This window comes from Leptidea sinapis, chromosome 7 (assembly GCF_905404315.1).
Source record: "Leptidea sinapis chromosome 7, ilLepSina1.1, whole genome shotgun sequence".
Classification (NCBI taxonomy): Eukaryota; Metazoa; Arthropoda; class Insecta; order Lepidoptera; family Pieridae; genus Leptidea; species Leptidea sinapis.
Window position 1 is genome coordinate 10,313,377 of NC_066271.1, and position 15,138 is coordinate 10,328,514.

Here is a 15,138-nt window from a genome sequence, read left to right on the forward strand (position 1 = left end):
TACTTAGGCATAACAAGTTTATGGTTATTCTTCGTGTCAACATTATGATTCTCACAGTTTCTAAAAAATTCCTTCTCAAATCAGTATAGCTTAGAATTCTCTATAAAACCAACCAAAACAAAATACATGAATTATACGAGCGCACTCGAATAACATGATTTACTATTTTTATGGAATACATTTTTTGACAGTTTTAAGTATCCAACTGAAACTTCTTTAGAATCGTTGTGATTTCAAACCGGATGCAACGGAAAAAACGACAGGTAAGAGACACAAATACAAAAATGTGTAGGATGAAGCCGGCAAAGAATGAGACAGAAATATGCATACTATTTTATTTTTATGTATGACGCGAGTAGGTATACATTAATATATTCTTATGTCATACGCACAACTTATAACTGCATAGACACCAGGAGAACATAATTATGGTAGCGGTGTTAGTAATGTCTTTCATAGCGGTTGTAATCATGTGTCATACTAGGAACATGTACCAGGACTTCATATGCAGTTTAGAGGTTCATGCACTATGCAACAATGCAGGTTTCACTTCTGACATGTGTACTTTGTACAGACGCATTTATTTTATACTGCTCGGCCATGTTATCTCTAGATATTGATAATGCATTTTTATATAATTAGTACTAACTTGTTATTAATACTTTTTTTTTTTTTTGCTATTTTAGTGTTCTTAATATATTACTAATTATTGTTTTGTTGTTATTTCTTTTTTATTGTGATATTATCATTTTAGAATAGTTACCCTTCAATAATGTACAACCTTTAAGTAGTTTGATAATCCGCTACCACCTGGGGTTCCCAGGAAGACCAGCGCTGATCATATCACCTGTGGGTGTGTCCAGTATTATGCTGAGGTGAACTCCAATTCTGCATGTTCATATAAATTAATAAATAATTCTAGTACTTTAAGTTGCAGAATAAATGATTTTTCTTCCTTTCTTCTTTCTTTAGTTATCTCTGGAACGTAAAGTCCCCGCCCGTTCCCCTTTCACCCCCTCGCGTTGGTCCTGTTGCGTCGGTACAGTTTGCCGTTACATGTTGTTTATATTTGTGCTATCACTGCTTTGTTGTAATATATCTGTAATAAAATTAAGAAAATCCAAATCGCTTCATGGGTGATTTGACAGACATTAGGCCTATTTCTGCCGTGAAGCAGTAATGTATAAACATGACTGTGTTTCGGTCTAAAGGGTGCCGTAGCTAGTGATATTACTGGGCAATTGAGACTTAACATCCTATGTTTCAAGGTGACGAGCGCAAGTGTAAAGCCGCTCAGAATTTTTGGGTTTTTCAAGAAACCTGAGCGGCACTGCATTGTAATGGGGAGGACGTACCAATTACCATGAGCTGAACGTCCTGCTCGTCTCGTCCCTTATTGTCATAAAAAAAAACGTTTTGTATTGCTTAATTTTATTTTGATGCTTACTTAGTTGGTGTTTTTAAACTGTGTAGTAGCTGTGTATTATGAATTATTTTAAAGTTAATTTCAAGGTTGCATTTTTGGTTCGTGTTGTGAAATGTATATATAAAAATATTTTATTATAACTAAAACTCGTTAATTGCTCGTTTTCATATATAAATATATCCCTGTATATATAACCTTTATAGACACGAGTCTCAGTCGAGATTGAGCCTATTTTTGGCAGAGCTGAAACATACACACAGAAAAATTCAATAGTATTGAGAACATCCTCTGTTTGAAGTCGGTTGAAAAAGTCATACATGGCTGAGTATGTGAGATTTTACAACGACCTTGCGAGAGATATAACGGAATTAAGTAATATTAAGTAGGCAAACATATTATGCTTAAAAGCTTGTTATACGGTCAGTGACTACAAAATTATAATATTATTGTCTATTCGTAAGCGGAATCTATACTGAACCTTATATATCTCTCTCAGAACCTCTATATTCTACCTATTGAAATCTGTAGGTTCTGTAAATTGTTTTAAATTATGATTTTATGACTTACAGGCACAACATCTACAATTGAAAAAAAACCCATCGCTTCATAATTATGTATAATAATAATAAAACCAATCTGCTATTAAAATACATTCTTACAGGTATGTTACAGTTTTCATCTATGATTAGGTACATCCATTATAATAAATATTACTTATTAATATTGTTACAATTAATCTACATTTTTCATAATTAAATATGAAAAGATATAATTGTTGATTGGAACCCCTTCTTGGCTGTACAGGTTGGCTATTTAGGTATATAGGCCTCCTCCAGCTCATGCCTCTCTGTTCTTTGCTATCTTTTTCCATAAGTATCCTGCTGTCGCTTGAATGTCTTCTATTCACCTTTTCCTAGGACGCCCTTTTCTCCTTTTTCCTATTGGCCCTTCCCACATACTTGCCTCTGAGGTCCAATGTATACGTGCTTCCATTACTCAAAACGGCTGGAACGATCTTGGTCTAAAATATGAGAATAGTGTAGAGCACAAACAAACAACATAAAAACATAATATGTTACAAATTATTCATTAGACACAACCCGTCAATGGACTTAACCCGGAGTCATAAAGGTAGTATCTCATCTCTCAGTTCCTTTCGACCGAACGATCGGCTTAGTTGTGAACCTGAAACCCACGAGGCATCACCAGGAGTTGTTCACTCGTCGAACGCTCGAACTAGAGAACTCTACTCTCGCTCTAGCGTTCGATATGAATTATCGCAAAATTACGCGTTAAACTGACTTTTTGACCGATGTTAGTACTTCTGTTGTCGGCATAACGACAAATAACAAAGAAAACAAGATGGCCGCAATGCAAATAAAAAACGTTTATTTTTCAAAATATTTAAACTACAAAATATAATGAATGTTTCTTTTCCACAATAGGTACTTAGAAAGTACAAGCGCGCGCCCGACTCGGTCTTGACCGGTTTTTAAGTTTACTGCTTTAGTAATTTCTCCACAGACAAGAATAAGACATTAAGCCAAATATCCGAGAAATGAATTCAAGTGAACGTACATAATATATTTTATTTTGTTACTTTCACTTTGAGATACGCGCGAATCCGGATTTCACCTGGTCATCGATTTAATATTGTTCGTGCGCGAATGGTTGAAATGTTAAGTTGGATCAACATTTGGTGACATTTGGAGTAGCGGCTGATGCACCCGAATGTGTAGAGAACTTTCTCCCGCGAGGTTTTCGTTCAAACCAGGCAGACTAGCTTTAGCTGGTTAAACTATCAAGTTTTTTTTTATATACAGAAGCTCCTCTTCTGTATAAAAAAAACTGGAAAGGTCCAATGATTTTGAAAATGTCTTACGAATACAACTATCACGGGGAGTTCTCAGAGGAGCTGGGGTTGATTCCAGCGGCCGAATTCCGCCACCGGACATTACGTGCAAAGTACCACCCGCATCCCGTTGACGCCTGGCATTCCACAACTGCGCGTTTTGCAAGAAATTTATTCACTCGCACAGCCACTTTGTGAAATCAATTCCCGGCTGCGGTTTTCCCGAACCGATACGACTTAGGGACCTTCAAGAAAAGCCTCGCACACATACTCCCTTAAGGCGAAGAGTAAGCAGAAAACACGCAAACAAGGTGTTTTTAGACAAGTTTTGTGGTGAAAATATTGCATTTGGAGCTATAAACACTACTTTATCCTATTACATACACCCTTAAGTCTTACTTGTAGGTAATGCTTGCTGTTAGTTAAACTTTACACTCCAGAGCTATTATGAACTACCAGTTTTGTTTGCAGTTAAACAAGTTTTTTCTCGGCATGATGCATTTGTTTAGTATACTGCTCTCATAAAAGTTGTTATTATAGCTTTTACTTTTTTGTGTTGGTACATTTATTAAGATTAGTAATCAATAATGAGGATTGTAAGCAATTAAACTGTTTGCGCCTGTTAAAATGTTAAATTTTCGACGCGAATTTTGAAAATATTGGCTTTGTTACATAGGAGCCGTGAACTCATATCGCTCAAGGTCGCCGGCATTTAGTGTCGCCTTAAAGGCCGGCAACGCATCTCTTGACACCTGTTGTTGCGGATGTCCATGGGCGGTTGCCTCACCTCTCCCCGTCCCTTGAGCCTCTTGCCCGTTTGCCCCCTCTTATATAAAAAAATGGCTATCGAAAAATCGCCTAACATTGACACCAAAATGTGGAGGACATCCGTCTTGCTGGTATATATGTATGGTCTATCGTGATCCTGCACATTTTGGTGTCCGGACTTAACGCCAGTTGATCTATATCTGGGGTTACATGAAATCTCTAAGTTACGACGTTACGACTGCGTCATACGCGAAAGATATCAAAACAAAAGGAGATTGAAACGCTTCCATACATTCCTAGGCCCAGGTGATAACAAGATGAAAGTAGCACCATTTAAAAGCTTACATTTAAATAATCCATAATTGAAAATTTAGCAAGATTTGTCAATCTAGGAGCTGAGTAATCGAAGATATAAATATGTGGTTATGTCTTAAACCATATGTTTATTAAATGCCTAGCTGCTAAGGATTTATCACATACTTATATTAGTTGGGTACCATCCTTGTTTTTTTTTAGATAAATAATACCTACCTATCTACGTATACCTATCTATTACTGTAATGACATTTTTTTGCATTATTACATAAGACAATTGGTAATTAGATATAATATAGTATACCTAAAATAAAAGATAGTTTTATTTGCTCAGATAAGAATAATATATACTCATTAGCTCATAAAACGTAAACAGACAGAGACAACTTTCCCTGGATTTCAATTGGGTAGGTAGGCAGTTAACAAGTCGGTAACTCAACGAATACAACAAGAAACGAAGTGACAATGACGAAGAAACGAAATGATCTGTCAGACTGTCATTTTCAAAGTGAAGTTAGCGTTGAGGAACAAAGATTTCACTAGTATCGATTTTTTTATGTCAATCGATTCATTGATCGATTAATTTATAATAAAATAATTGCTCAGTTCTGTTTTTTACTGAGAAAATAATATAATATTTTATTCATAATAATATGGTCATTCGACTAATAATCATAAACTATGCACCTAACTAATATTATTTAAATAAAACAACTGGAACAAAACGTCTGGTTATTTAAATCGATTAAATATTCATTCGATAACATTTTAATAGTTTTTCTTTATTTTATTACTTTTTCGGGTTTGTAGATTGCAAAACGAGCTAGTGTTATGTATTTTACATCAGAAAAATACACTCTTTTTATTTAAAGTATAATTCAACTTGTTAACATTAGGACCAAAAGTCCCATTCTCTTTTAAACCCAGCAAATGTGATGCTGAATTATCATTTCGAGCAAGAACTTCATAAGGCCAAAATACAAAATGTTTTAATTCTTACTTATTATTAATTGTGTTTTATTTACATTGGTATTGTTTCGAATTAATTTTATGGATACAGAACGACCTTAAGTGTAGTTCGAACACGAATTTCCTGACATAATTTGAAGCCTGCTTCCTCTGTGATCATTTCTTTTGCCAGTTTATTTGAAATAAGTTCGTAGTTGTTAAGCATTGTAGAAGAGCTAAGAAGACGGTCATATTTTTAAAATAATCTGAAAGCCAGGTTTCATAACGACTTTTTAATTTATCAGGTTTTTTAGTGAAAAAATCTGAAAATAATATTGTAATAATATAGTTTTTAGTTTTGCACTTTTAAATTTCGGCCGTAATATGTTGTTTTTATATAGATAAATAACCGGTGTTAATTGTTTTTAAAATCAAAAAAAAAAGATTTAAATTAATATGTTTTTTAAATAGATTTTTGGTGTTGCAATTTTGACTTATTTAGAACAAAACCTAACCTAACATGATAACATCAAAATAGTTCACTTTTTCTTTATCAATGTGGGAGTTAAAATAATCGCATATAACCACCCCTATCACATCCTAAAGGGAATACAACGAATTACCAGTAACCCTGTATGGATAACATAAACTTTATAGTAAATAAGTAAGGCGAATTTTAAAAGGAAATAAATTAATGAAGAAACGTTGGAATTCGAAAAATTATTTGCCATAAACCATCTAGGATAAATTTCGCATCGAATGGTGGTAGTTTCAAGTCGATATAATAAGTAGTTTAGGCATGATTGAGCCTCAAAAAAACATTGCGTGCGTACAAAGTACACTTGTCAGAAGTGAAACCTGCATGGTGCATGAACCTCTTAACTGCATATGAATTCCTGGTACGTGTTGCTAGGATGACACATGATTTCAACCGCTATGAAAGACATTCTTACTACAACTAATATCTATAATAATATGTTCTCCTGGTGTCTATACGTAAGTAAGTAAATACGTCGTGCGCTTGGAGTCAGAATATATTAAGGTATACTCGCGCCATACTTAAGACAATCTCTTCTTTAACTATGATCGCCTGGTACCAAAACATTGTATTATGCTTCCTATTTCATTATCTCCCATGTTAATAAATATTATGAATTGATGTGACTGCTCTTTTTACTTTCGCTTTTTCGTTTCATCGACTTTCAAATCACAACGATGATAAAGAAGTTTTCACTTCAATAGTTTGCATATTTCTGTCTCATTCTTTGCCGGCTTCATCCTACACATTTTTGTATTTGTGTTCTTACTTGTCGTTTATTCCGTTGCATCCGGTTTGAAATCACAACGATTCTAAAAAAGTTTCTCTTCAACAAAGACCGTTTTCATTATATGTAGATAGTATATATTATAGAAGATTACGTAATGAGATATGGCACCAAATCAACTCAATTGATATTATTCGGTGACAAAACTGAAGTTTGTACACTCATATGGAACGAGATAAAATGGAGTTACAGTGATGACGTCATCGCTGGGAGAAAAGAAAAACACTTTCAAGTGGCTTATCATTGCGTTATCGTGTGGTTTTATCATATGGCTAGGGTTGGCAACCGTGTTCTATAATAGAGATATTGTACTCTATTTCATGTTTGTGTACTATTCTAAACACACACACACACACACACACACACACATACACTCACTCACTCACTCACGCCTTGTTCCCGTCGGGGTAGTCAGAGACAATAGAATGCCACTTACTTCTATCCTTACAAACCTCACGCGCTTCCTCTACATTCATTAAGTACTCTTTTCATACATGCTCGCCGGTTGCGGGTGCTTCGGACCTCTCCTTTTCTCAAAACGTCCCCAATTTGTAATAATAATATCAAATATTTTTCTTTATATATTTGACATAGTTATATATCTACTAGCTGACCCAGCAAACGTTGTATTGCCGATATTAAAATCGCGATACAAAAGTAACTGTTGATGCTGACTCATAATCAAACAAATTTAAAAAAAAAATACAAAAAAGTTAAAAAAAAATTCTTGTAGGGTCCACAAGTAGTAAGTAGTAAGTAAGTAGGGTAACATTTAGGGGGATGAAAAATAGATGTTTTCCGATTCTCAGACCTACCCAATATGCACTCAAAATTTCATGAGAATCGGCCAAGCCGTTTCGGAGGAGTTCAAAGTTTAACACCATGACACGAGAATTTTACATATTAGATATATATATATATATCATAAATAAATGACTTTGACTTTGACCACAGAATGGAAATGGAGCAAATGGAGCGACCGCCGTCAGGCTATTTATTCAAATTATAAAAATTGAAATTTTATAAACAAAAGGATCCCGCTGGGTTTCTTGCGCCCGTTCCTCTTAATGTCTGAGGCATAAATTTCCGAATGGGAGGTCACCAGTGGGAGGCTCCTTTGCACAGCCGAAGCCGGCAAGATTATGGGTATACCACAACGGCGCCTATTTCTGCTGTGAAGTAGTAATGTTAAACCATTATTGTGTTGCGGAGACTTAACATCTTATGTTTCATGGCGACGAGCACAGTTGTAGTGCCGCTCAGAATTTTTTGGTTTTTCAAAAATCCTGAGCGGCACTGCATTGTAATGGGCAGGGCGTATCAATTACCATCAGCTGAACGTCCTGCTCGTCTCGTCTTATTGGCATAAAAAAAAGTTTAAAGTCCCATGACTGATATATATGTATGTTCATATCCTATTTTAACCGACTTCAAAAAGGAGGAGGTCACCAATTCAATCGGTATTATTTTTTTCTGTATGTACACCGATTACTCTGAGATTTATGATTTACATAGTTTGGCCCATTAGTTTTCATTTTATGAACATTTATATGACAAATTGAAAGAACAAATAATAGTATTTTATTAATATTAAAGGTAAAGGTTTGCATAAGAGGTGTTTTAAATTAAATTTTTAGTTATTTAATACTTTTCAGTTTGTGAAGTCTGTTTTAATAAACGTAGTTTTTTTTTTTTGAATAAAAATATTTGACGTTGAATTGTTTGTTTTCAGTTAAAGTCAAGATGATAATGACGAATATAGAAGTGGTGACGGAGTTCCTGGATGACTTGCGGTAAGTTCTACCAAGGTTTAATTTTACTGAAGCTTATTAACATGAGGCGCTTATTTGGCACGACTGAACCATCGGACGCAGTCCGGTAGCGGACTATATTCGCTGGTATGCCGCACGGTCCAACGCACGAAATTATTATTATTAGTCCGGACCTTACCGCGTATGGCGCCGGACCAATTGGTGCAAGGCCAATGATCCGTACCAAATCCGACCATGTGTTTGAGTATAGCTCAAACATTATCGTCCAAATACATCTAAAATTATCTTTACAGAGAGAGTTGTCATATTGAAATCAAACTTGCATCACTTTACATACGAGGGCGGCACTTAAAATTTCGGGAATCAAGGAAGTGACACAACATTACTATTTAAAAATGTATTTATTGCTTTACGAAGTATTCTCCGCGAAATTGGACACATTTTTCCATACGATGGAACCAATCATTGAAGCAACCATTCCATTCGGAAGTTGGGGTCTCCAAAATGGCCGTTTTGTAGGCGTCCACAGCTTCTTGAGGTGATGAAAATCACTGACCACGCAATTTATTCTTTATTTTAGGGAAAGTATAGAAATCATTAGGGCTTAGGTCGGGGCTGTACGGCGGATGATCTAATAATTCTATGTTTTCTTGCTCTAAAAACTCTTTTGTTCTGTGCGCGGTGTGAGAACTCGCATTGTCGTGATGGATGCGGCGGTTGCAGTTCTCTGTACGGAGTTCAGAAACGACCTGTGGCAAACAAATGCTAGCATACCATTCTGCATTAACCGTTCTTTGTCCCTCAAGAGGAATAGTCGCAACATGGCCGGTTTTGGAGATAAAAGTGGCCACCATTTTTTTTGCAACACTCCGTGAACGAACAATTTTTGTTGGCTTTAACTCATTTTCGAACACCCAAACTCGAGACTGGTTTTTTGTTTCGAGTTGTATACAGCATTTGAGGATCCTGCGTGGAATCTTTCGAGAGATCTGACGCACCAAGTAACGCGAGCCGCTTTTTGCTCTTCACACAGCAAATGCGGTATCCATCGGGAAAACAACTCTTTTACACCTAGTTGTTCATGCAAGATTATTTGTATTTGACTCATGCCAATGTCTAAAGTTGCCTGAATTTCGCGGTATGTCACATGTCGATGTTCCTCAATCAGCTTACGCACAGCATCAAGGTTTTCTTTGGTGACTGCAGTTTTTGGACGATCACTGAGCTTGACACGTCCACGTTGAAATTCAGCAAACCAGCCATAAATTGTGGTTTTGGATGGGGCCTCATCACTAAATGCAGAAATCATCCGTTCAACACACTGTTTTTGTGCTAAACCACTTCGAAAGTCATAATAAATCATCGCTCTAGAATTTTCTCGAGTCAATTCCATTTTCTCAACGACTAAACAAGTTTGAAAAGACCTTTTTTTTGGCATTCATAAGTGTCATTTCTTTGACTTACATGAATAAAGTGATTTTGATTCGAAACATGCAGGGCAAGCCTGTCAGCCATTAAGTTGGCGACATCCCATTCTGCACGGACGCACGCCAAGAAAGGGAAGATATTAGTAGGATATGTGACATAATACGTATGAATCGGTGGAAACTGTGATTCCACTTTTCAGGCGTATTGACTCGACTCGACTTTCGTTAGAAATCACCACTCCCCTTGTTAAACAATATACTATTTTAAAACAGTCTAATACCCTATTGTGTCTATGAATAGATTTAACAAACAATAACGTCAAATGCGTTGAATATTTCTGTGAATTTCCTGCTACAGTTATTATTACCGAGCGTTGCTTTCAATCTCTCAGCTACAATATTTTCCTGCTGTGCTTCAAAATACCAGCGTCCTTACTTGATTACCCTAATTGTATACCACTAGTTTTTAACTACCGGAAAACAACGTCGGGCTATGTAATATTAGAAATCAAGTAAACATAAAATTCCGTGCTCCATTGCAATTGTGGAAATCACCGTTACAAAGGGAAAGGGCTACCCTCCGGGATAACGACGGGTGGGAAGTGGTGAATGTTCATGCATACCAACACAGACTTAGGCTGTGTATATGTGGGACTCACGTAAAACCTAGGTGCATACCCACTAAACACCACCTGAGGTTGGCTTTGGGCAGGTGCCCCCTAAACCTTCATCCAAGGCGACCTTCTCATGGGGAGAGAGATTCGCAAGCAGCACTCCCTATGGAGTATTCCGCTGAGATGGTGCTAGTCACCGTGAGATTTTTTTTATATATAAGAGGTGCCAAACGGTCAAGAGGAACATGTGATGGGAAGGCAACAACCCATGGACATCTGCAAAACCTTGACCTCTGGGGTAAAGAGATGCATTGCCTGCTCAGAGTTGAGAACAGTACTCCATGTGAGGCCGAATTTGCCCTTATATAGTTACAGGCGTTGGCTTGTAGTTAAGTGCTGTCTACCTTTACTGAGTACACCAAGCTTTTTAGATGCCAGCTTGGCCTTCTCTTCCAAGTGACCACGGAACTGAACCTCAATCTTTATATCGACGCCGAGTATGCCAATACAGACTGAGGCAGTCAGGGGAGTGATCTCGAATCGAGAGTATACGACAAAGGGAGACTTTTTAGCAGTGCTTATTAGGGTTGAATTGGACAAAATATATAATACATACTACCAAGTATGTTATGTTTCATTTGCCCAGTGATTTCACAAGCTGAAAAGAACAGTGCTTACACATTTTCATGCTTCTGTTTCACGGTGGAAGTAGACGACGCCGTTGTGGATATCTGTGTATCCTGTGTAAAATAGCCTGCTTCTGGTAAAAAGGTCATGCATACCTTTGCGGTAGATTGCGTCCTGAATAGAAAATTTTTACCATGTAAGAATTGTCCTATTTGCGGAAAATATATTTTTTTATGAAAATAAGGGACGAGACGAGCAAGAGGTTCAGCTGATGGTAATTGATAAGCCCTGTCCATTACAATGCAGTGCCTCAGGATGCCATTACTCAGGATTCTTGAAGAATCTCAAAAATTCACAGCGGCTCCACAACTGCGCTCGTCACCTTGAGACAAAAGATGTTAAGTCTCATTTTCCCAGTAACTTCACTAGCTACGGTGCCCTTCAGACCGAAACACAATAATGCTTACACATTACTGATTCACGGCAGATATAGGCGCCGTTGTGGTACCCATAATCATGCCGGCATCCTGTGCAAAGGAGCCTTCCACTGGTAAATATGGCAGCCGGTTGGGGCTAGGTTTGGCGAGTTTGGAGGATGTCGGAGAGTTTTTAGTATAATTTGACCGGACTAATTAATGTTGCGCTAACGCCCGATCTCGTATTCAAAGATTATTATTATTTTCAATGTTGGATACATTTACTTATAATTAAAGCCTCACTTGCCTTTTAAAGTCGGTGTAAACTAGCCTTTATATAGTAATACAATTAAATGAAATTGCACTTTGCTAGCTTACTATTCGGTATAATAAAGAACGAAATCCCTATTTATCTATTTAAAAAGTTAAAATGGAGAAGTGATGCTAACATTCCACATAAGACCCGCGCTTCGCACGATTCTTTAAATATACCCATCTTCCACACAACCGCATTTCGTGGTAGCTTTCGCTACGCAGCCACTAAGTGTTGGAATAACCTGCCACCACCACTTCGAAATTTGCACTCAAAGGAATCTTTTAAGAATAACTACAAAAAGCTATTATTGCAAGAGCAAAAACTAAATTAAATACATCGACTGTAGTGAGGATGGGTATCATAATGGATATATTTTATCTATATAATATTAAATTACTCATGCATTTTTTATATATATTTTTATTATATACTTGTCTAGCTAGTGGGGATGTACGTAAATGCGTGTATACGCATCACTACTTGATATAAATATTTTCTTTTCAGATTTATAAATTTATTAAATTCTGAGCTTTGCTTATTAGATAGAGGATACGATAAATATTTAAATATTATAATTATTTGTTTCACTCATTACTGCCAAAATAGCTTTCACGGAAAAAAAAATATAGGAAGTTCATAATATCAGTGTTAGGAAAATACGTCCTAACGTTTGCTGAGTACTTTCCTTTTTGCGAATCGCGCTGCTGCCTGGTTTGTTATCATTCTACATAGTTAGTTTTAAAGCATTAATATCTCTTTCTTTATTGTTTTTTAAACATTTGTATTGTTATTTTTCTTTTCTTTATACAATGTTAATTGTCATATCTATTGTACTTATAAAAAATTTGGTGGCAGTTTTTCGCAAATAAAAAATTTATTATTATTATTATTATTATTAAATGCAATAATATTAATGTAATACAACCTGCAAAATACGATACAATATTCAAATACTCAAACTTACTATAAGTGGAACTATCTACAGTGGATGGATAAAGTCATATACAGGGTAGAGTACCAATGGCAACATTAAGTAAACACACGGATAGATCTAATAAACTGTAGTTTTAAAAGAAATTGCAAAAAAAAACAATTCACCAAAATAAATCAATTTTCCATTATATAATTTCGGAGCAACCTGTAAGCACGGACGAGTAAAAAAATAAGGACTCCGCGCCGTAATATTAGCAAGTGAAGCGATTGTGATTAAAATTTAATTTCCTTAATATACAATTTGTTTGTTTGACAATCTCAAAATTTGCGTTTTTTTTTTTTTTCGATTAATTTTTTATTATTAAGGATAGCGCCACGTGAACGATTGGTTGTAAATAAGTAAGGATAGATTTTGTATACATTTCAAAACTTTTGTACTGTATAGAGAATGACCTGTTTAATCGTTTTAAGAATGTACCTAAAAATGTAAACTGCACGTGCCTTTGTAGCATTATTAGGGTTAAGGGCCCCTTCATAGGTCTTGGTATTCAATCTTACAATAAAATACCAGACAGTATACTATGTCTTAGTCAGCACAAATGAAAACTTCTTTGACAAAGAAGGTTTACTATAGTATTGCAGATTATATCGATGATGCATGGCTCTGGACTGGTTCTGCACAGGCCACCTACAATTGTATAGTATAATATTAAGTAGGCTAAGAAATTCTGTTATTGTTTGATTTAAAAGATGTGCTAGAAGTTTCTTGTTAGTTCTTTATCCCCATGTCAAAGCCCCTTGATATAAATACCACTGGACAGGCTATCCATATGTTTGACAGCAAATGTTTGTGCCTATTTTAAGCGCCACTCGCGAGCATTTAGAGAACTAATTTTGACGTATATATAATATAAATAGTAATACCCTGAAGTATTTTTGCATTTTGAATTAATTTCGTTCGTTTTCCGTGTTATTTATACTTCAGAAATGAACGTAATAAAGTACACATTTTTTTTGTAAATAGTTTCCCACCATCTATCGATGTTTGCTAAGGTTGTCATCACTAGTTTTAGTATTACAGAACCCTCGATACATGGCCAACAGCGCCAAAATGGCGAATATCAAACAGGCACAAAAGCACTTTGACAGCCGCCAGTCCAGTGGTATATAGTAGAGGTCAGTGCCCTTTACGGACTGAAGAAGCTTCATGACGTTTACAAAGTGTTAGTGCAATATGTAGTGTTATTGTCAATTCCTATGGTAAATAAATATACTTGTGAATATGTGTATTGTAGCCGCTGTTACGTAATAAAAAAGTGACGTTTGACAGCAATGATCGCGAGATTTATGCCTGTCGCAAGCCTGTCGCGAGATTCGTCATCATCGGGCGGGAAAAAAGCTCGCGGCGACTTAACACATTTATTAGATTGGAATAATGGTTTTCGAAACTTAACAATATCAATAAATGTTCATTATTCAGTTTGTGGTTTCTTCAAAAACACTATTCGAAAACAATAGATATAATGTACACTAAAAAGTATGAAAATAATCGGGTGGTTTTTTACAATCTAATTAATTAATCTAATTCTAGTAACGATTATTGTTATTTTTGAGATCGGTTTCCTCCCGCCGCGGCCCCGCTCTCGCCTCCTAACGTCGCGCGTGCGACTCAAGCACATCTCATCCATAACTATGTATGTAGTTACAAACCTACCTTGGCTGACTCCGACTCCAAAAATATCAATAATCATTACTAGAATTAGATTGTATAAAAATACGCAATTATTTTCATACTTTTTAGTATTCTTACTTAATTTTTACTTACATACATGTCTATCTACGGTTTTCTTATCTGAAATAAATGATTTATTATGTTTTTATTTACTATATTATAATATCGACTAATCAATACAAAATATATTTGCCTTTCAAATCCATCTGCGATTCTTATGTAAAATTATTTCATCTATTAATTTTCGAACAAAACTTATGTCGTAATAAGACGTGATAGATAGATGAAGTAAAAAATAAAAACTAGTACTGGTTTTCTTGTATCAAGAAATCATAGTAAACTTGGATGAGACAGTCGCTCGTCGTACTTGAGCGAAGCGAGGTAAACTAAGTCTGTGTACAAAAACAAAACAAAATTAACTTATTCTGAATTGAAAAAAATATAGCGCGTGCTAATTTAAAATAATTTGTAAAACATGTTTGTTTTTAATAATTGAATCAACTCGAAATTCAAAATTCTGTCACGACAATAATAACGTAGAAAATATCAAAAGCTTTCTATGAGTTCAAATTTTTTTTAAATCGGTCCAGAAATGTCCGAGAAACAATTTAACACAGAAATCAATTGGAGTCACCCGGTGGGAGCACCGCTCAGCTTCGCTTCGCTT

General features: G+C 35.7%; 1 protein-coding gene across 1 annotated transcript in view; it reads left to right on the top strand.

The window, feature by feature from the left end:
- Positions 1-15,138, top strand: part of LOC126965436 (juvenile hormone esterase-like) — a 54,702-nt gene that overhangs the window by 19,687 nt on the left and 19,877 nt on the right. Inside the window, exon 2 of the mRNA XM_050809048.1 lies at positions 8,367-8,427. Within this exon, the coding sequence (XP_050665005.1) occupies positions 8,378-8,427 (50 nt within the window). The 5' untranslated portion in view covers positions 8,367-8,377. The remainder of the gene's footprint in view (positions 1-8,366; positions 8,428-15,138) is intronic.